This window comes from Schistocerca gregaria, chromosome 1, assembly GCF_023897955.1.
Source record: "Schistocerca gregaria isolate iqSchGreg1 chromosome 1, iqSchGreg1.2, whole genome shotgun sequence".
Taxonomy (NCBI): domain Eukaryota; kingdom Metazoa; phylum Arthropoda; class Insecta; order Orthoptera; family Acrididae; genus Schistocerca; species Schistocerca gregaria.
In genome coordinates, this window is record NC_064920.1 from 522,493,793 (window position 1) to 522,517,475 (window position 23,683).

General features: G+C 39.1%; 1 protein-coding gene across 4 annotated transcripts in view; it reads left to right on the plus strand.

Moving 5' to 3' along the window:
* Window positions 1-23,683, plus strand: part of LOC126354919 (uncharacterized) — a 514,129-nt gene that overhangs the window by 405,264 nt on the left and 85,182 nt on the right. For all 4 annotated transcript variants that reach the window (XM_050005014.1, XM_050005024.1, XM_050005027.1 and 1 more), the window contains one exon: window positions 22,942-23,052. In XM_050005014.1, the coding sequence (XP_049860971.1) occupies window positions 22,942-23,052 (111 nt within the window). The remainder of the gene's footprint in view (window positions 1-22,941; window positions 23,053-23,683) is intronic.

Here is a 23,683-nt window from a genome sequence, read left to right on the forward strand (position 1 = left end):
GAAAGACTTCCCTTAGGGGAAAAAAAGGACAGGTGTACACTCGCACACACACACACATATCCATCCGCACATACACAGACACAAGCAGACATATTTAAAGGCAAAGAGTTAAGGGCAGAGATGTCAGTCGAGGCGGAAGTACAGAGGCAAAGAAGTTGTTGAAAGACAGGTGAGGTATGAGTGGCGGCAACTTGAAATTAGCGGAGGTTGAGGCCTGGCGGATATCGAGAAGAGAGGATATACTGAAGGGCGAGTTCCCATCTCCGGAGTTCGGATAGGTTGGTGTTGGTGGGAAGTATCCAGATAACTCGGACGGTGTAACACTGTGCCAAGATGTGCTGGCCGTGCATCAAGGCATGTTTAGCCACAGGGTGATCCTCATTACCAACAAACACTGTCTGCCTGTGTCCATTCATGCGAATGGACAGTTTGTTGCTGGTCATTCCCACATAGAAAGCATCACAGTGCAGGCAGGTCAGTTGGTAAATCACGTGGGTGCTTTCACATGTGGCTCTCCCTTTGATCGTGTACACCTTCCGGGTTACAGGACTGGAGGGCCTCGCTGCAATGGAGCACTTCCTTTCACGCCGATCACCTGCCACCCTACCTAAAACCTCTTTCCTCGTCACCTTAGCCAGCTTCATCCTGACCCACAACTTCTTCACTTTTGAAGGCCAGACATACCAACAATTAAAGGGAACAGCCATGGGTACCAGGATGGCCCCCTCGTATGCCAACCTATTTATGGGTCGCTTAGAGGAAGCCTTTTTGGTTACCCAAGCCTGCCAACCCAAAGTTTGGTACAGATTTATTGATGACATCTTCATGATCTGGACTCACAGTGAAGAACAACTCCAGAATTTCCTCTCCAACCTCAACTCCTTTGGTTCCATCAGATTCACCTGGTCCTACTCCAAATCCCATGCCACTTTCCTAGATGTTGACCTCCATCTGTCCAATGGCCAGCTGCACACATCCGTCCACATCAAACCCACCAACAAGCAACAGTACCTCCATTATGACAGCTGCCACCCATTCCATATCAAACGGTCCCTTCCCTACAGCCTAGGCCTTCGTGGCAAACGAATCTGCTCCAGTCCTGAATCCCTCGACCATTACACCAACAACCTGAAAACAGCTTTCGCATCCCGAAACTACCCTCCCAACCTGGTACAGAAGCAGATAACCAGAGCCACTTCCTCATCCCCTCAAACCCAGAACCTCTCACAGAAGAACCCCAAAAGTGCCCCACTTGTAACAGAATACTTCCCGGGACTGGATCAGACGTTGAATGTGGCTCTCCAGCAGGGATACGACTTCCTAAAATCCTGCCCCGAAATGAGATCCATCCTTCATGAAATCCTCCCCACTCCACCAAGAGCGTCTTTCCGCCGTCCACCTAACCTTCGTAACCTCTTGGTTCATCCCTATGAAATCCCCAAACCACCTCCCCTACCCTCTGGCTCCTACCCTTGCAACCGCCCCCGGTGTAAAACCTGTCCTATGCACCCTCCCACCACCACCTACTCCAGTCCTGTAACCCGGAAGGTGTACACGATCAAAGGGAGAGCCACATGTGAAAGCACCCACGTGATTTACCAACTGACCTGCCTGCACTGTGATGCTTTCTATGTGGGAATGACCAGCAACAAACTGTCCATTCACATGAATGGACACAGGCAGACAGTGTTTGTTGGTAATGAGGATCACCCTGTGGCTAAACATGCCTTGATGCACGGCCAGCACATCTTGGCACAGTGTTACACCGTCCGAGTTATCTGGATACTTCCCACCAACACCAACCTATCCGAACTCCGGAGATGGGAACTCGCCCTTCAGTATATCCTCTCTTCTCGATATCCGCCAGGCCTCAACCTCCGCTAATTTCAAGTTGCCGCCACTCATACCTCACCTGTCTTTCAACAACTTCTTTGCCTCTGTACTTCCGCCTCGACTGACATCTCTGCCCTTAACTCTTTGCCTTTAAATATGTCTGCTTGTGTCTGTGTATGTGCGGATGGATATGTGTGTGTGTGTGCGAGTGTACACCTGTCCTTTTTTTCCCCTAAGGGAAGTCTTTCCGCTCCCGGGATTGGAATGACTCCTTACCCTCTCCCTTAAAACCCACATCCTTTCATTTTTCCCTCTCCTTCCCTCTTTCCTGATGAAGCAACTGCCAGTTGCGAAAGCTCGTAATTCTGTGTGTGTGTTTGTGTGTTTTGTTCATGTGCCTGTCTGCCGGCGCTTTCCCGCTTGGTAAGTCTTGGAATCTTTGTTTTTAATATATCTATCCTGTTAATACCCAGATATTGAGTGTTGCTCCAGATCTGCCAATAAATAATGGCATAATTGTGTCAGGTAGTAGGACTGCACACATATTGCATAAGGACTTTCTTGACACTTATTGTCACAACCACAAGCTGCAAAATTAAGAAAACATTTGTTGCAACATGTATCAGGGTTTTGTTTGTCACAAAGAGACAAAGAAACATAGGAAACTAACAGACACAGTGGACTTACTTTGGTACCTAAATATTTAATCTGTTCTACTCTCTTACAGTATAAAACAGTGCCATTGGATTTTTTGTCTTTCTAATGACTTGCCTAGTTTGTCCAACATGATTCCAACTCTAGGATAATAAATCTCAATATATGTTTTTGTGCTGTTACATTATATTTCCCCCCATGAACCACTGACCTTACCGTTGGTGGGGAGGCTTGTGTGTGTCAGCGACACAGATAGTCGTACCATAGGTGCAACCACAATGAAGGGGTGTCTGTTGAGAGGCCAGACAAATGTGTGGTTCTTGAAGGGGGGCTGCAGCCTTTTAAGTAGTTGCAGAGCCAACAGTCTGGATGGGTGACAAATGTGGCCTTGCAACATTAACCAAAATGGCCTTGCTGTGCTGGTACTGTGAACAGCTGAAAGCAAGGGGAAACTACAGGTGTAATTTTTCTCGAGGGCATGCAGCTTTAGTCTCTACTTATATGATGATAGCATCCTCTTGGGTAAAATATTCCAGAGGTAAAATAGTCCTCCATTCGGATATCCAGGAGGATGTCATCATCAGGAGAAAGAAACTGGCATTCTATGGATCAGAGAGTAGAATGTCAGATCCCTTAATCAGGCAGGTAGGTTAGAAAATTTGAAAAGGGAAATGGACAGGTTAAAGTTAGATGTGGTGGGAGTTAGTGAAGTTCGATGGCAGGAGGAACAAGACTTCTGGTCAGGTGAATATGGGGTTATATATACAAAATAAAATAGGGGTAATGTAGGAGTATGTTTAATAATGAATAAAAAATAGGAGCACAGATAAGCTACTACAAACAGCATAAGGAACACATTATTGTAGCTAAGATACACATGAAGCCCACATCTACCACAGTAGTACAAGTTTATATGACAACTAGCTCTGCAGATGATTAAGAGATTGAAGAAATGTATGACGTGATAAAAGAAATTATTCAGATAGTTAATGGAGATGAAAATTTAATAGTCATGGGTGACTGGAATTCAATAGCAGGGAAAAGAAGAGAAGGAAAAATAATAGGTGAATACTGACTGGGGGTAAGGAATGAAAGAAGAAGCCACCTGGTAGAATTTTCTGCAGAGCATAACTTAACTTGGTTTAATAATTGTGAAAGAAGTTTATATATGTAGAAGAGGACTGGAGACACTGGAAGATTTCAGATTGATTGTATAATGGTAAGATAGAGATTTAGGAGCCAGGTTTTAAATTGTAAGACATTTCCAGGGGCAGATGTGGATTCTGACTACTGAAGAAACTGCAAAAAAAATAGGAGTATAAGGAGATGGGACCTGGATAAATTGAAAGAACCAGAGGTTGTAGAGAGTTTCAGAGAGAGCATTAGGGAACGATTGACACATACAGGGGAAAGAAATACAGTAGAAGAAGAATGGGTAACTCTGGGAGATGCAATAGTGAAGGCAGCAGTAGGTTCAAGTAGGTAAAAAGACAAGGGCCAGTAGAAATCCTTGGTTAACAGAAGAGACACTGAATTTAATTGCTGAAAAGAGAAAATATAAAAACGCAGTAAATGATGCAGATGAAAAGGAATACAAACATCTCAAAAGTGAGATCGACAGGAAGTGCAAAATGGCTAAGCAAGAATAGCTAGAGGAAAACTATAAGTAGGTAGAGTCATATATCACTAGTGGTAAGTTGGATACTGCCTACAGGAAAATTAAAGAGACCTTTGGAGAAAAGAGAACCACCTGTATGAATATCAAAAGATGGAAAACCAGTCCCAAGCAAAGATGGAAAAGCAGAAAGATGGAAGTGGTGTATAGAGGGTCTATACGAGGGCAATGTATTTGAGGGCAATATTATGGAAATGGAAGAAGACGCAGATGAAGATTGATATGGTTGGTAGCAGGATACAGGGGCTGCTGGAGTGGAAGGCTGAGCAATGAATTGAGGATAGAATATAAAATTTAATTTATTACGCTAGAAAATTCATGCAAGTTACTAGTAACAACATATTGATACATAACTTGTTCAATTTAAATGTATATCAGCTGATTTAACATGACTCATCAACAAGTTATCTAATATCAAACAATCTGCAAATATAAGATTTAAACCTTTCCCAAAATTTTAATGCTTGTAAAATGTTATTACGAAATACAGAAAATTACCAGACTGGTCACTGTATTTAAGCCTTACATAACCTAATGAGCACAATGGCTTTCAGGAAATAATATCACAGACATATAGCAATATCTGCCCACTACAGCACTGTCTTACGTGACCTTGTGTGCCACAATTAGATTAGATTAGATTAGATTAATACTTGTTCCATAGATCATGAATACGACACTTCGTAATGATGTGGAACGTGTCAGGTTAATAAAAGATGTCTGTACAAGAAATTACATTACACAAAATATTGCATGACACTAATGATTAAGTTTTTTTTTTTTTTTTTTTTTTTTTTTTTTTTTTTTTTTTTTACTTACTTTATATCTAAAAATTCAGCCAATGAGTAGAAGGAGTTGTCATCTAGAAATTCTTTTAATTTATTTTTAAATGTTAGTTGGCTATCTGTCAGGCTTTTGATGCTGTTTGGTAGGTGCCCAAAGACTTTTGTGGCAGCATAATTTACCCCTTTCTGTGCCAAAGTCAGATTTAACCCTGCATAGTGAAGATCATCCTTTCTCCTGGTGTTATAGGTATGTACACTGCTATTACTTTTGAATTGGGTTGGATTATTATCAACAAATTTCATAAGGGAATATATATACTGTGAGGTTACTGTGAGGATCCCTAGATCCTTAAATAGATGTCTGCAGGATGACCGTGGGTGGGCTCCAGCAGAACCAACTCATATAGTTAAATGGTAAATATTACCCACAATGGCGCTTGCATTATAATCTTACGTAGCACCAAGACAATGCAAATAATGCCAAGTACATTCTGGTCCAAAATAATGAGTGCCCTACCACTGATTAAACTACTCAGAATCAGTAATGAACTATTTTACAAGGCAAGAACATTCAGTTCAGACAAGTTAACAAGAAAGTGCCTCCATTTGAATTTTGCCACAGTAATCCATCAATAGTCATAGGCTAGATGGTGATTTGAAAAGGACTGATAACGAATTACCGCACTATTGGCAATTGGCACTAAATCCCTGGCATGCGATAGATGTGTGGGCCAGAAATCCTGTTGCAACAGGAGCCGTTAACAACAGTACCCACAGAACTCTTTCTAAAACCACACTGTGAAATGACGTCAAAGGGGCTACCAAAACAGTTTAACACTCAACAGTACTGAGGCAAAAAAAGAAAAAGAAAAACACATATGGCAATTACAGTTAGCCTTGAATTATTCCCAGCTGTGGTTAAGTTTGAACTAATTTTAATCCAACAGGTAAACATGGTGTCACAGTAGACTTAAACTTTACTTGACTACCGTGACAATTTGGGCGTTCCTTAACTGATATAAGTTCAGAAACAAACTGAAATGCAATTTAAAGACACTCAAGTAAGAATGTTGTGAAACACTTCATCAACAATTTAAGCACTCACGCCCACATAGGCACTCCAGTTCATATGTAAATACACGCAACTTGGGAACACTCACTGCTCAGCAGCGCAAGCCAGAATACGCCAGAAAGAAGTCTCGCTGTAACTCCACCAGATGAAGATGCAGTGAACTAACAGCTCACCTTTAACAATATTAATCCAAATGCTGCTAATAAGGTAATGGCCAGAATAACACCAGACCGTAGCCAGAGTGTGAGGAAGGTTGAACTCGTAAACAGAAAGTACGACAGCGAGTCACTGCATCACCTCCAGTTCCGCTGTTCGGCCGGCCCCAATGCAACTGCCACCCTCACACCACTTGCTGAAGTGACTTCCGCGATCTTCCGGTGTCGCTCTGCCCAGGCCCACTCGTCTCTCTGTCTGCCCGAGACTCCCTTTCGGATTCCCGCATGGAATCCCAGAGAGCGCACCAACCCACGCACCACAAAGCGAATCGAAAGAGATCAAACACACTACACTGGAAGAATCAAATTGCAGAAGCACACGGCACAAGGATGAGATGGGAGGTATGATACTGCCTGAAGAATCTGACAGAGCACTGAAAGACCTAAGTCAAAAAAAGGCTCCAGGAACAGACAACATTCAAGTAGAGCTACTGATAGCCTTGAGAGAGCCAGCCATGACAAAACTCTACCATCTGGTGAACAAGATGTATGAGACAGGCAAAATACCCTCAGATTTCAAGAAGAATATAATAATTCCAATCCCAAAGAAAGCATGTATCGACAGGTGTGAAAATTACCGAACTATCAGTTTAAGAAGTCATGGCTGCAAAACACTAACACAAATTGTTTACAGACGAATGGGAAAACTGGCAGAAGCCTGACATGGGAAAGATCAGTTTGGATTCGGTAGAAATGTTGGAACATGCAAGGCAATACTGACGGTATGACTTATCTTAGAAGATAGATTAAGGAAAGGCAAATCTACATTTCTAGAATTTGTAGACTTCGAAAAAGCTTTTGACAATGTTGAATGGAATTCTCTCTTTAAAATTCTGAAGGTGGGAGCAAAAGGCTATTTACAATTTGTACAGTAACCAGATGGCAGTTATAAGAGTTGAGGGGCGTGAAAGGGAAGTAGTGGTTGACAAGGGTGTGAGACAGGGTTGAAGCCTATCCCCAATGTTATAAAATATAAAAACTTGAGGTTTGCCGATGGCATCATAATTCCGTCAGAGACAGCAAAGGACATGGAAGAGCACTTGAATGGAATGAACAGTGCCTAGAAAGAAGGATATGAGATGAGCACCAATAAAAGCAAAACAAGGACAATGGAATGTGATCGAATGAAATCAGGTGATGCAGAGAGAATTAGATCAGGAAATGAGACACTTAAACTAGAAGGAGTGTTTTGCTACTTGGGGAGCAAAATAACTGATGATGGTCAAAGTAGAGAGGATATAAAATGTAGACTGGCAATGGCAAGGAAAACGTTTCTGAAGAAGAGAAATTTGTTAACATCGAGTATAGATTTAACCGTCAGAAAGTCATTTCTGAAAGTATTTGTATGGAGTGTAGCCATGTATGGAAGTGAAACATGGGTGGTAAATAGTTTAGACAAGTAGAGATTAGAAGCTTTCGAGCCAGCCGTGGTAGCTGAGCGGTTCTAGGTGCTTCAGTCAGGAACCGCGCAACTTCTATGGTTGCAGGTTCAAATCATGCCTAGGGCATGGATGTGTGTGATGTCCTTAGGTTAGTTAGGTTCAAGTAGTTCTGATTTCTAGGGGACTGATGACCTCATATGTTAAGTCCTGTAGTGCTCAGAGCCATTTGAAACATTTTTTGAGAAGCTTTTGAAATGTGGCACTACAGAAGAATGTTGAATATTGATGGGTAAATCATGTAACTAATGAATAGAATTGGGGAGAAGAGGAAATTGTGGCACAACCTGACCAAAAGATGGGACAGGTTGGTAGGACACATTCTGAGGCACCAAGGGATCATCAATTTAGTAATGGACAGAATCATGGAGGATAAAAATTGTAGAGGTAGACCAAGAGGTGAATACACTAAACAGATTCAGAAGGATGTAGGTTGTAGTAGGTACATAGAGATGAAGAAGGTTGCACAGGATGGAGTAGCATGGAGAGCTGCATCAAACCAGTCTCTGGACTGAAGACCACAACAACAACAATGTTATATTTATTACAAATAAGTTTTTACTCCCTTAAGTAAGATTGCCTGTACCTGTCTTAATGATTATGTGCACTAATCTGATTCATTTTTATGATATTATAATGGTATTTTAAACAGTGGGAAATCCAGGATGGAATATATGGGAAGATTGTTGATACTCACCATATAGTGAAGATGCTGAGTTGCAGATAGGCACAACAAATGGACTGTCAGAAACTAAGCTTTTGGCCAACAAGGCCTTTACCAGAAATAGACGACACAAACACACAAACAAACACACACACACACACACACACACACACACACACACACACACACACACACACACACACACACACACACATGCAAACGCTAATTACACACATATGACACAGTCTCTGGTTTCTCAGACTAGACTGCAAGGACCAGCGCATGATGGGAGAAGCCACTGGGTGTTGGGGGTAAGGAGAAGGCCTGGGAGGGGAGGGATAGCAGGGTAGGGGTGGGGGGTGGTAAAGTGCTGCTTGTGGAAGCATACAGGAGCAAGGTAAATAGAAAGTAGGGCAGCTAGGTACAGTCGGGACACCCCTCCCCAGTCTCCTCCTTACCCCCAACAGCTGGTTGCTTCTCCCATCGTGTGCTGGTGCTCACAGTGTAGCCCCAGCAGTCAGAGACTTTGGTCATGTGTGTGTGAGTGGTATTTGTGTCAGTGGGCATGTGTCTGTGTTGTCTATTTCCGATGAAGGCCTTGTTGGCCAAAAGTTTGCTTTCTGACAGTCTTTTCATTGTGCTTGTCTGTGACTCTGTACCTCTGCAATATGGTGGGTATAAACTATCCTTTCATAATATTGTTATAATGGTATTTTTAATCCAAGGGCTTTTATTTTTGGGCATGACTATTTTTCTTTGTGAGTGGAAAATTAAATCTGAATTAATAATGGTGGGTCTATCTGTAACTGCAAACCTTTCATGTACAAAATGAGGCTGAAGCGCATTATTCCAGTTTTCTTTCTGCCAGTGATAAAGGAAACTAGGAATATTATTTTTTTCAGTGTATCCATTGTGGAATATACTTGTCAATATAGTTTCTGGATTATGGAGTGAGATTTGTTGTTGGTGGTTTATCATGTTATCATGAAGTAATAGTACATGTATTATAAGAATGTTCTGGTCTGAAGAGCCTACATGTATTGCACCCACAGAACAGTTGAACTTGTTTGCTACTTATTAAACATACCTAGCAATATGTGAGGCTACACTAGTAGGTTACATCTCTTTTCCATTAAGTAATGAGTAGACTAGGTTTAAAAACTGTGATTATTCATTATTTTCATTAAGAAAACTGAAGGCAAATCTTTCATGTATTATAATCTTTCTAAGTCCTATTTTTGACTATTTTGAGCTTGACAGCTGTAGCATACAGACTGAGGATCTAGACTTGGATCATGCCAGCTCACTGCCCCTGCCGTCTTAGCAGTGTAGCTGTACTCATGTGCAGCTGGGCCATGTTCAACACCAGAAGGATGCAGAAGGGGCATATAAGTCAGTGTTAAACATTAGACAGTCAGTCATGAGAACCTCTTGAAGATGGCAACAAGTCAGTTTGCTAAAATGTCATACCATTTGGATGATGCCATCCAACTGAATATTTAAGAACATTTCAAAATAGTAATTTGCCTTGAGAGCCAAAAATCATACTGAAAGTACCACTACGTTGTTAAGATGATCAACAAAGTGGAGAAGTTAGGTAAACTTTGGAATAGACTGGAATGTCTTCTGGCCTTCTTTGTCACCCTGCTGAAATAACCAAATCAAACTATCTTTTGTAAAATATAAAAACAAAAATAATCAATTATTGATAATCTAATATAAATGAATAAATAAAAAATGTGCTCAACAAGCGGAGGCAGGGAAACACACACACAAAAGGATTTAACTTTTACAAGTGGATCCTTCTTCTGGCAGAAGAATTGAAGGGGAAGTAAGAGGTGTGAAGGAAAAGGACTGGATAGGTTCAAGGAAAGTAGTACAGTTCAGAAAAGTCACCCAGAACCTTGGGTCAAGGGAGACTTACCGGATGAGATGAGAAAGAAGGACTGAATCTTGGGGACTGCACCAGATGAGATTTGAAAATGTAAGAGCTTAAAGGTGGAAGACAGAATAATATGCAAGACAGAGATTACTACTAAAACAGCATACATGAGTTAATAAGAGTGAAAAGCTAAGTGTACTGTATGTAACCGAGGTGAGAGGGGGAATGCCGAAAAATAGACAAGTCAGAAAATGAAAACGTAGGAAACTAAAACAGAGTGCAGAAAAGAGTAGTTACTGTGAATAAATGCTGAGGCTGAAGGAATTAATATAAATTAAGACCAGGTGGGTGGCAAGAACCAAGGACATGTTGTAGTGCTAATTCACACCTGTGGACTTCTGAGAAACTAATGTCTGGGGAAAGAATCCAGATGACACATGTGGTGAAACAGGCACTGAGGTCATGACACATTGTACAGCATGCTCTGCAACAGGATATTGTGTCTAGTGTATGTACATCCTCTGGCTCTGCCTCTGCCTATTCATCCTGACTGATAACTGGGTGATAGTCATGCCAATTTAGAAGGCCAAACAGAGTTTACATATCAGCTGGTATATGAAATGTGTCGTTTCACAGGTGGCTCTCCCTTTGATGGTATATGTTTTGCCAGTTACAGGGGTGGAATATGTGGTGCTAGGAGGGTGGATAGGGCAAGTCTTGCAGCAGGGACAGTCACAGGGGTAGGAGCTGTAGGGCAGGGAGATGGGTGCAGAAGGAACATAGGGTGTGACAAGGATATTGCAGAGATTTGGAAGGGCAACGAAAAGCTATTCTAGGTGTGATGGGCAAAATCTCAGACAGAATGGATCTCATTATTGGCATGTTTTTAGAAGTCATGACATTGTTGAAATAACTGATTGATAAATTCAGCACTAGGCTAATACTTGGTGAGAAGTGGTATGCTCTGAAGTTGGTTTTTGGAGTGGTCAGCAGTACCAGGATTGGATGTGATGGTCCAGGAGATTTGCTTTTGAAGTAGGCCATTGGAATAATTACATCAAATGAAGGCTGAAGTAAGAATGGTGATGTATTTATGTAAACAGTTTGCATGTGAAGAAATATTTTTGCCTCGAATGCCAAGGCTGTATGAGAGGGAATGTTTGACATATAAAGGATGGAAACTGTCAAAATGTAAGTAATGTTGTTTATTAGTAGGATTGATGTGTGTGGAAGTGTGTAGCTGGCCATTGGTGATGATGAGATCAACATCAAAGAAAGTGGCATGGGATTCAGAATAGGACAATGTGAAATTTAACTCTGAGTGGTATTTAGAGAATGCAGGAATTTTAAAAGGTCAGCATCACCATGAGACCAGATGGCAAAGATGTCATCTATGTATCTAAACAAAACTAGGGGCTGAAAGCTTATGGAACCCAGGAAAGCCCCCTCCAAGTGACCCATGAAAAGATTGGCGTAGGAAGGAGCCATCCTTGTTCCGATGGCCATAACCCTGATCTGTATGTCTGCCCCTTGAAGGTGAAGTAATTGTTGATAAGTATAAAGTTAATTAAGGAGAGCAAGTAGGATGTCATAGAGTTGGAATCAGGTGGGCTTAGACTGAGGAAATGTTCAGTAGCAGACAGACCAGGTATGTGGGTGATGTTGGTATAGAGGGAGATGGCATCAATGGTGACAAGCAAGGTGTGTGTTGGGAATGGGATGGTCATGGATTTCAGATGATCTAGGAAAGGGTTGGTATCTTTAATATAGGAGGGAAGTCTTTGTACTACAGGTTGCAGGTGTTGAGCAACTAAGACAGATATATGTTCACTGGGTGCTTTGAAACCAGTGAATATAAGATATGGCAGAAAGTGCACATTCGTATGTCCAGATTCACAAAGAAGTAGGCCCCAACCTGATATTAAGCTTTTCAGTGTGGTTTGCAGGCTGCAAATGTTTTTCTTTATTATAGCATAACGCCGTACATGCCAGGGGATAAAAATGGGCACTTGTAATCTAGCGAACAGTTGACACTAGCCAGTACTGTAGAATAAAATGCTTCATTTAAAATAAATTGACTGTCTCTGCAGAAAATATTAATAATAGGCAAATTTCTTTATCAAACGACAAAAATAACTTCATTATTCTGTAAGACAATAAATGCTTGACTGCCAAAAACTTGAAAGTAAAATAAAATAAGGAAACTAAAACTAAAAACATTTCAGCCTTTTGTAATTATATGACTGTATTTCAATTCACTTGGTAGCTCTTGACCACAGAAATCCATTTCATTTGACATGAGAGTTGTAAATGAAGAAGAAACAGCAAAACCACTAAACCTAAACACGGGTCATGGGGAGACTGCCGTCCTCTTCACTGCTACTTAGACTGCTCTGCACATTCACGAATCTGACAGCTTGGACACGCCAGAAGAATTTTTCCAGCTGTGTCTGACTGCTTGTTGCTACTGCTGATACAGCTGACAGCTGTACTCCAAGTAGCCATAAGCAGGAGCAGGTTCTGCTCATACGCGAATCAACTGTGCATGCACATGAGCCCACTGGCAACTGCTCAAACAAACCTAATGCAAACCATTGTGATGTCATGGTCGTCGGAAGCAGTTTGTTGTTATGAAGTATTGCATAGTCTTCATCCTAAAGCCTTTGACACATTTTAGTGTTGGCAGGTGCTTGTGTGTGCACTGTCATTTGTTGTTGGAAATGGCACATTTCCTTTGCAATGTAAGTTTATTTTGGTTTTCTTTCCCTTGTTTGTTCTATTGCTGCAGTATTATTCTGCAGGAGGGGGCTAAAGTAAAATTCTTTGTTAGAATATCAGCTTTTATCAGTCAAAATCACAAAATTTTTAACTGAAAACTACAACAATGAAAAATTCCCAGAATTCTAAAAAATTCCCAGGTTTTACCTGGTTTTCTCATGGATGAAAAGAATTTCTAGGGTTTTCCAAATTTCTCAGTTGTCTCAGGTTTTATACACCCTGGTTGACAGCACACAGATTGAGGACTGTGGCTCAGATCCCACCAGCACACTTCTACCCACCACTTTGACAGTGGAGTAAGCCACAGGCTGATGATCGGTAGTGGGAGGTAGGGGAGTGGGTATATAAAGTGGCGCCAGTGGAAGACTGGCTGAAAATGGCAACAAGTCAGTTGGATAATGCTACCAACTGAATACTTAAAAACATTGCAAAATATTCATACACCAGGGAAGCCTAAAATCACACAAAAAGACTTGACAGTTCCCAAGTGAGGATCACTAGGTAGAAGTAACATATGTGTTAAGATCAGGTATGTCAGCCCCTGATAAGTCTATACACTTTTCTGCAAAAACTTTTCACTGTGGAAAATTCTTTTGATAATGTCATCCCATTATACAGGGTACCCAATAAAGGCGTTTACACTGTTTGAACTTCAATAACTAGAACAAAAATAACAAGAACTATGAATTTTTAAGTCACATAAATGGCTAAGCATTACTGATGATGTTTTACTGTTGAAGATGTTGAAAATGTCCTCTGTTGGCAACAGTACAATGCAACACTGCAGAAGTGATAGACACACATGTGTAGTCATTGCCATTGGAATGGGTTTACTGGCAGTAACATTTGCTTCTCTTATGTCATTCAGCAGATGTGGCTTTGTGTTGTAGACAGTATCCTTCAGAGATCCCCCAAAGGAAGATATCTAGTGGTGTTAGGTCAGGAGATCTGGGTGGAAACACAATACTTCCTCATCAGCGTATCCATCTTGCAACAAATGTTTCATCCAGGAATTGCCTGCATGTCACAGTGGTGACACGAGTGTCCACAGCCTTGTTAAAAAATTTAAAAAATCAATCCTCACCTTTACGGAGTTGGCGAACAGCTGACCCAGTTCACTCCTACAACATGTAAAGTGATTAACACCTGTCACTGTTCCTACAAAAAAGAATGGCCCTACAAGTCCTCTGACAGATATACCACACCACTCTGACAAAACAGGAAGATTAACAGCTTGTTCTTCAATAACGCAGGGATTCTCTCTCAAGCCCAGTACACATAGTTATGGTGATTGATGGTTGCATTCAATTTAAATGACACCTCATCGCACCAAACAATGACAAGAGTCTCCTGTTCATGATCACAAATCAATTCACCTACGTGGACCATCCTCATTCATTGTATGAAGTGATCTGGGAAGGTAGGCTTTCCACTTTTCTTGCTTTTAAATATGCCAATTCACATGCAACTTGCTATATGGCTTTCTATAGAGACCTTGTGAAAACTTGTGTCACTGTGTCCATCCCTCTTTCACATGCTACTGATTGAAAAATCAGTGCCACATCATCCCTTCTTTAGTTGTGAACAACTCCTTCCCTCTCAGATTTGTCATTTAATTTCATTATTGTTTGACATAATGATGGCACAGTATCAAACTCTGCCTGCAATTGTGTTGGCACTTCCGTCATGTATTCACATTTCCAGAAACTCTTCAAAATCCACTTTCTTTGCTCCAAAGACACGTTTCCAGCCATCTTGCTATTTACTTGTTGTAACTGGCAACTTAAAATAGACAAAAGAAAAACAAATGAATGACTACACACACTATTCATGGGTGCACTATATAACTGCAATTGAGTCAGATTATCATCAATACCTCTACAATTTTTAAAGTTAAAGTAGTGTAAACCCCTTTGTAGGACACACTGTATATAAATTACTCCATTTTTGGTGTTTTTCCCTTGAGAATTGAAGCATCAATTTGAAATTTGGAACTGTGAGACATGATAGTTCTAGATATGCACCTACTTATAGGTGATAATGTGGACAGGAAAATCTACTTACCAAACAGCTGCAGATGGAAACATGCAGCAAGACATAAAAATTTATTATATTTACATTGGTGACAACTTTTCACAATTATATCAAACTAAATTCAGTGAATGTGAAGAACTTGATGCCAGCTTTATTAGGTACAAATCTTCTTCCTGTTGGTGTCTTATGAAAATTTGTGTCAAACCAGGACTTGAACACAGATTTCCCATTTATCACAAAAGGTCACCTTATCATTACACTATTGGTCCACACCTCCTGGACCAGTCAAACTTCCATTGTGTACATCGCCGTTCCATAATCTTGTACTTTCATCACTGAATGCTCACAGCGTAATTTTGTATTCCCACATTCGTGAGAATAAGACCTATGAATTATCGTGTAGTAAGTAAGAGACTGTATGTGGTATGGGGTTGTATACAGTGTGACATTTGGAAGGTTGGGTTGGTCTGTTGGACTTGTAGGGATAGCCTAATGCTAAGGTGACCGCTCGTGATATGTGAAAAATCCAGGCTCAAGTCCCATATTTCACCAACAGGGAGAGCACCTGCACATTATACAGCTGACACCAACTTATTCACATTCAGTAAATTTATTTTGCTCTAATAAAAATTTATGATTGATTCCAAGGAAGTCTCCCTTGATGTAGGGTTCTGAGTGACTTTTCCTATGTCCTCAAGCCAGGACTGGTTGAACACCCTACTGACACAAGTGGCTACTTGGGACACGAAGCTAAGAGGCACCAGAGGTGCCAAAGTGCAAAATTGTATACAGAATGTATCGTAAGTAGCAGCAAGAACTGACACAGTTAGAAGTATATGATGGTAGAAGCAAAAAGGTTCCAGTAAACATGTGTCCACAAACATGCCATTTCCTAGCCAATTGCAAGTATGTGGTTATGTTCCACTATTGATTTTAGTATGAATTCTGTATAAGTAAGTACACATATATTTCAAATTTTGATTATCCCTCATTTAATTCCTCTCAGATTTCACTCAGGGCCTACCTTAAAAAGAAATACTATACTACTTCAGCATATTACATGTTACATTTTACTGTACACTTGTATCTTTTGTCACCCACACTGCACTTGTCTGTGCAGGGAGTTATGGATTCTTTTGAATATCTGCAGATCATCTTGTACATCCTGTCAAAATGGAAGAATTCACTGCCCAACCATATCAATGGGAGTATTAGACACTTTATTTTTGAAATGATGCCAGGCAGAAAAGTCCAGAGGTTTGCGGTCAGGTGGTATTGAAAATCAACTAAAAGTACTAGCTCTCCATGCTACTCTATCCTGTGCATGCAAGTAAGCAGTGAATTAAACTTATAGGTAAACATTTCCAGTTGGTATAAATGTACTGTAAGTGTTGTTACATTAGTGGAAGTGTTAGTGAAGTGTTAAAGAAGATTAAATGGAGTAAGAAGTTTATTTTCCTTCTCACGCCTATAGCACGGATTTTAGGCTTAATTTCACACGCGTATCGTAAGTAAACAGTGACTTAAACTTATATGTAATCACCAGTTTTTTTATTCAGTACTCTTTCAATTTATTTATATGTGCCTGAAGAGTTTCTAGGGTCATTTGTTTACGTTTTAGTCAGTACTTAAATCAGTTTATAAGATTTCTGTTTTTACCATGAGTGAGAAGTGTGTGACATGCCGTAGGATCGTTAGTTCCGGAGGTGTGGTGTGGTGGGTGCTGTAGTTTCTTTCGTTGGGGCGAATGTAGTGGCGTGGGAAACGGGGACATAAATGAGGCTTACCAGTGATATTGTAGGATCTGCAGTAGAGGTAGGAAAATACTGGAACAGGAAGGGAAAATTGCAGCTCTTCAAGCTGACTTACACAAGGCAAGGGAGGATCTGGACAGGTTAAAGAGGGAGAAGGTTGAACAGAGGTGGGAAGTGGCAACAAGTAATAGGAGGAACAGGCAAAGGAGAGCATCAGACAGCTTTGTCATAAATCTTGAAAAATAGATTTGACTTGTTGCCTCAGTCAGAATCGGATGAGCCTCATGTAGCTGAAGCTGTAGAAAGGGCACAACAAGCTTTCAAGGACTTGAAAAAGGTAGGAAAATATGTAAAGAGAAAGAAAGTTCTGTTGTTAGGTAGGTCCCATGGTAGAGGTGTCGGCCAACTACTGCAGAAAAATCTAGGTCAAGAGTACCAGGTCACAAACTTTTTCAAGCCTAGTGCAGATCTGGGTCAGGTAACAGAGGATGTAGGTTCTTTCTGCAAGGATTTCACAAAGGAGGATGCCATGGTTATAGTGGGTGGTTTGGGAAATAGAGAGTGACCTGGTGAAGATGGCATTAGCAATGAAGCATATGAGTGTGGGATTTGTGTGTGTGTGTTGAGACGCCACAATCGGCCTCATTTGAACTCTTCCATCGGGAGGGTGAACTTAAGAGTTGGAGTGGTCGCTTAGGATGGGTATAGGGTCCCATATTGGTTTGATTCGTCTGGATGCTATTGATAGGTGGGACTACACTAGGCATGGCCTTCACCTGAAAAGGAAAGGGAAGGGAAAACTGTCTGGGTTGATTGCAGAAAACTTAAGGGGGACACTGTCACAAGTGGTAAAATGCCAGTGGTCACAGGTGTCAGAGGGATGCCTTTTTTAAGATAGAGAAGGGAGATGAAAACGAGTTTTAAGAGAGATTGGCAGACACACTCAGTTTGAGAAAACAGTTGAACAGGAGTCAGATTTTAGCATACAGTGTCCATTTAAAAAATGTTTAATAGAAAGTAATCAGAAACTGCCAGTTCATCTTCACCAAAGCAGTTATAATCCCATTACTATGCAGTATCGGTTATCTTTATTACACCAAAACATTCTGTGACTCAGAAATAAAGTTGATGAACTACTCACTTGTATTGATGAAATGAATTCATCAAACCAAATTGACATAATCTGCCCCGCTGAACATCAAGTTATCACTGGTATAGATATGTTAGACATTTCAGGATTTAAGCTAGCTTCCTACTTCTGCAGAGTAGATATGGATGTCAGAGGAGTTGCCACATTTATTAAAAACTGTCATAAATTCAAGAACATTGACATTAATAAATTCTGTTTAGAGCAGCATCTAGAATAATGAGCAACAGCAGTAGAGCTCCATAACAGATCCTATATAATAGTAACTATTTACCGAGCACCTGCAGGAAATTATAATCTATTCATAAATCATCTACAAGCTCTTTTGGTTTATTTAAAAGGAAGAAACAAAGAAATTTTGATTGCTGGTGACTTTAATACAGATTTTCTAATGCAATCTCCAGTAAACATTTACTGCAGTTAGTAATGTTGTCTTTCAATCTAACTCACACTGTAAACTTTCCAACTAGGATCTCTAAATACTCAAGGACAACCATTGATAACATTTTTATAGAGAAATCAAGGGAAAAAAATCATATCATAAAACCTGTAATAAATGACTATCAGATCATGACATGCACCTCCTTGTTTTAGATGTAAATTCTAAGCAGATTATCAAGACTGCTAAATCTGAATACAAGAGAGTAGTCAATCAACCAAAAATTGAATATTTTTAGAAAACTGCTCAAAGATATGAACTGGAAAGATATCTATAGTGCTCATGACATGAATGAAAAATATAACACATTTATAAAGAATGTGGACCATATAGGTGATCTAACTAATTAATGGAAAATCTCATATAAAGATGTGAAACAATTACTAACAAAGAGATAGAGGGGCTGGCCAGTACTTTCCTCAGCTCAGTACAGCTGATAGAAACACAAAAAACAACCGAAAATTTAAGTTCCTAGCTTTCGGAATAAATGTTCCTACATCAGGGAGGAGAGAGGGGAAAGAAAGGGAAGATCTTTGGCTTCCCTCTGACAACCATGCCTCCATCCTTGCTACCTTCCCTGTTTTCCTTTCCCTGTTGCTTCATAACCTGGGTTGTGAGTAACTAAATCCACTTTCCCTTCTTCTCTTTCTTTCCCCTCTCTCCTCCCTGATGAAGGAACATTTATTCCGAAAGCTAGGAACTTAAATTTTCGGTTGTTTTTTGTGTTTCTATCGGCTGTACTGAGCTGAGGTAAGTACTGGCCAGCCCCTCTATCTCTTTGTTAGTAATTGTAACACATTTATAAACAATGTCAGTAACATGTTTGAAAACTGTTTTCCTCTAAAAGTTACTCAAATTAAACAGAAGGCTATAATAAAACCATGGATTACACAAGGAATAAAGATTTCCTGTAATAAAAAAGGAAAATGTATTTGTCGACCAAGAATAGCTCCAATGCTGATGATTTAGCTAAATACAAGGAATACTGTAAAATATTAAAGAAAGTAATTCTTATATGTAAACAAATGCACTACAAGAAGAAGATAGCAATGTCAGGGAACATAATAAAAACCAAATGGGATATAGTGAAAGAGGAGACTGGGAAGAACTAGAAAGGAACAGGAGCAAATAGCATTAAGGGTAGATGATACATTAGTAACCGATGGGCATAGTGTGGGAAATCTATTTAACAAGTACTTTATATCCATTACTGATAGAATGTGATTGGCAGGATCAGTAAATAATGCCTTTGAATATCTGAAACTAGCATTTACAAATAGCTTCAGGTACATGAATATGTCACTCACTTCACCAAAAGAAATAACTTGCATAATAAAATCTTTAAAAACAAAGCATTCTAGTGGTTATGATGAAATATCAACGAAGATAATTAAGGCATGTTCTTGTGAGTTTAGTAAAATTCTAAGTTACTTGTGTAACCAGTCGATTATAACTGGGACATTTCCTGACTGGCTAAAATATGCAGATGTTAAGCCTCTATTCAAGAAAGGGGATAAAGAGATGCCATCAAACTACAGACCGATTTCACTTTTGCCAGCATTCTCAAAAATTTTAGAAAAAGTAATGTACATGCAGCTTCTCAGCCATCTGACCACAAATAGCATATTATCAAGAATACAGTTTGGATTTCTGAAAGGTTCTGATATCGAGAAGGCTATTTATACCTACAGTGAAAATGTACTTAATTCATTAAATAACAAATTACAAGCAGCAGGTATTTTCTGTGATTTGTCAAAGGCATTTGATTGTGTGAACCACAACATCCTTTTAAATAAATTAGAATTCTATGCTGCCATGGCCAGTGCTACAAAATGGTTCAAGTCATACCTTGCTAACAGGAAACAGAGGGTGTCAGAGCAAGGGACTAGTGAATTAAGTCATCAGTCATCATCAGAATGTGAAGAAATTACATGTAGTGTCCCCACAAGGATCCATATTACAGCCATTGCTTCTTCTTGTGTACATTAATGATCTCTCATCAGTTACACTGCCAGAAGCAGAGTTCATTTTGTTTGCAGATGACACAAGTATTGCAATAAATAGTATGTCGAGTGTAGTTCTAGAAAGATCTGCTAATTTCATGGTTATTAACAAATGGTTTAAAGCCAACTCACTGACATTAAACTTCAAAAAGACTCACTATATGCAATTCAGAACCTGTAAGAGGTTTCCACCCAGCATATGCATAAAGTATGAAGAAGAGCAGATAGAAGAGGTTGACAGTCTTAAATTCCTGGGATTACAACTGGATAATAAATTCAGTTGGGAGGAGCACACTACAGAACTGCAGAAATGCCTTAACAAATCTGTATTTGCAATTGTGTTAGCAGACATAGGGGACATAAAAATGAAAAAGCTTGCATACTTTGCCTACTTTCATTCCATAATGTCACATGGTATAATATTTTGGGGTAACTCTTCAAGTCAAACAAAAGTTTTCAGAGTCCAAAAGCGTGTAATACGTATTATTTGTGGAGTAAATTCACGGTCGTCCTGTAGAAACCTCTTCAAAGAACTACGCATGCTAACTAATGCCTCTCAGTATATTTACTCCTTAATGAAATTTGTCCTAAATAACATATCTCTTTTTCCAACAAACAGCTCAGTTCATACATACAATACCAGGAACAATAGTGATCTGCACAAGGACTTAAAAGCAGTTACTTTAGTTCAAAAAGGGGTCCACTACTGAAGAACACTCATCTTCAATAATTTGCCAGCAAACATAAAAAATTTAGTTACAAGTAAAGATCAGTTTAAAAGTAGCCTGAAAGACTTACTAGTGGCCAACTCCTTCTACTCCATTGATGATTTTTTTAATAGAAACAAATGATGTATTGTATATACTCATACTATTAGAATTGTTATTTCAGCTAAAAGAAATTATGACATGTTCCACATCCACAAGGATCTCCTAAGCACTGATCTATGGAATGAAAAACTAATCTAATCTAATAGCTCCTGGGACTGTATTAAGTTATGGTGCTGAATGTACATCAGTGGGAAGGAACCAAACAATGAAGTTTTGACCTGTAGCTGTTGGTGAAAGGAGTTTTTCATTGATAAAGACATGCCTTAGATCAAAACTTTCTTCAAAACAGTTGGGTGGACTGTCAAATTTTGCCATTGAAAGTGGTATGTTGAAGTCAATAGTTTCAGATTCTATTTTGAAACATCTTGCTAAGTTAAAGTTAGAAAAATTTCATTATAATGTTTTTATCCAACAAAAATGCTTGGTATATATACTGAGTAACTGTAGAAATTATTCATGACTTTATTGATAGAATATTTCTCTTTTGAATAGTACACCAATTTGTGTTATGATTCGCAGTAGCTTTCATAAAAATTTTGACCGCGTTTATTAGTTGTCAACTATTTTCATACCAAATTTTCTAAAAAGTAACTGACTGGTGAGTTTTGTTCATGTTTAACATACAAATTACACTGTTAAAGACTTTCTTATGATTAATACCTTAGTATAAAAGTAGACAATATTTCCATTTCTATCCCAGATTCCCAGTAAATAAGAATTGAATATTTCTAAATTATAGAATGAAAAAGCCCCATTATTAAATGAAAAACTATCAGAAATTTTATATTTTCTTTTTTTTTTTTACACTCACTGTAGGATATTGTTATTGAAACTGAAATTTTTTGCTTTCACCAAAACCTTTTGAAGATTGCAGGAATTATCTTAAATGGAAGTACATTGTTTATTCTTTTAATATTTAGCACTGGAAAATAATTTCTGTTACAGAGGAATATCTCTGTAATAAATGAATTATTTGAGAAAATCAGCAAAACAGTTGCAGATATAAAGTTTTTTTTTTTTTTTTTTAAAAAACGGTGACTTTGGTTTCAACAATTGTAAAATTGTCTTCTTCAGAAGCATATGGACCTATTGAGGAAATTTTTTATATCAAATTAAAAAACAATTATCATGTTTTAAAAGACGTACCCAACCAGTCCCTTTTTGATATAACGTGGTGATTGAAATTTACACTCAATCTGTTAGCTATGCACAATAAAACTAATATCTGCGATGGAGGGGGGGGGGGGGGGTCTTTCTCTCTCTGTGTGTGTGTGTTCTTTCTTATTTGAGATGCTATTTCTCTTCAGCCAGTGTTTCTCAATTTCAAATGGCATGTAAAGTAACAGGCAAATGTTACCTTTTGTCCAGTAACACTGAAATGGGCTGAGACAAGGCTGCTGGTAATCTCATTTTGGTAAAGTCTTCCTATCAGGGTGCCTTGTGCACTACTGACTTCTATAAGGGACAGCCGTTGCTCCAAGACATAGGAGTAATATTTTGGACTGTTATTTATAAATTTTGTATAGACTGAGGAATAAAATAATTATTCAAGATAATGATGCCATCTTACTTAAAGGCTTTCCAATAATCTTGGGAAATAAGATTTATGTGTGAAAAACACAGTGGCCGCACTTAATCCTGTTGAACACATTTCCTTTAAAATATGAGTCCTGTTGCTATTTAGTATAGTTTTATATTTTTTTGCAAATTTTTACTTATTCTTTTGTTTTTGTTTAGTATGAGAAATATTTGGAACAAGTGAAAAGAATAAATGCTCCGAGACCAGGAAGAAAACCTTCCTCTCAGGAGACAAACATAGTTGAAATAATGGCAAAAATGAAATCAAAGGTATGTTTATTTCAGAGTTTGATCTGTTTTTACATAATGTAGATAGTGAGATGATAAATCTGCTCGGAATTTTTGCACAACTTTTCTTGCAAGGAGGTGTGTTTTGTAACAACTGAATTTATTTTGTCCAAATTTCTGTGTATCTGATATCAAAAGTTCTTTTTAATTTATTTATAATATGTCATTGATGAACTGGATAGTAAGCTTTAATGACATAGTGATTGCAGAATATGAATTCAGAAGTGATTCCCCTGTCACCCTCTCCATCTAAATTGGAAGTCATTGTTTGATTTGTAAATGTCAACAACATTAGAATTTTCCATCTAACAATGGAAAATGCAGGATGGAATAACAATATTGTGGAAAGGCTAGCTTGCTTCTCACCACATCAGGGAGGCATTGAGTCCCAGACAGGTAAATGAAAAAGAATTCTATAAATATTCAGCTATTGGCCTAAGCCCTTTATCTGACATAGAAAAAACACACATTCACAAAAGCACAACTCCCACACATGTGGCCACTGTTGTCTGCGGGTATTAAAGAGTAAGATTTGGAAAGTTCTTTTCTGTTTCACACTTTCAATGAAGTCGTGTGTGTGAATTGTGTTTGTGGTGTGTGTGTGTGTGTGTGT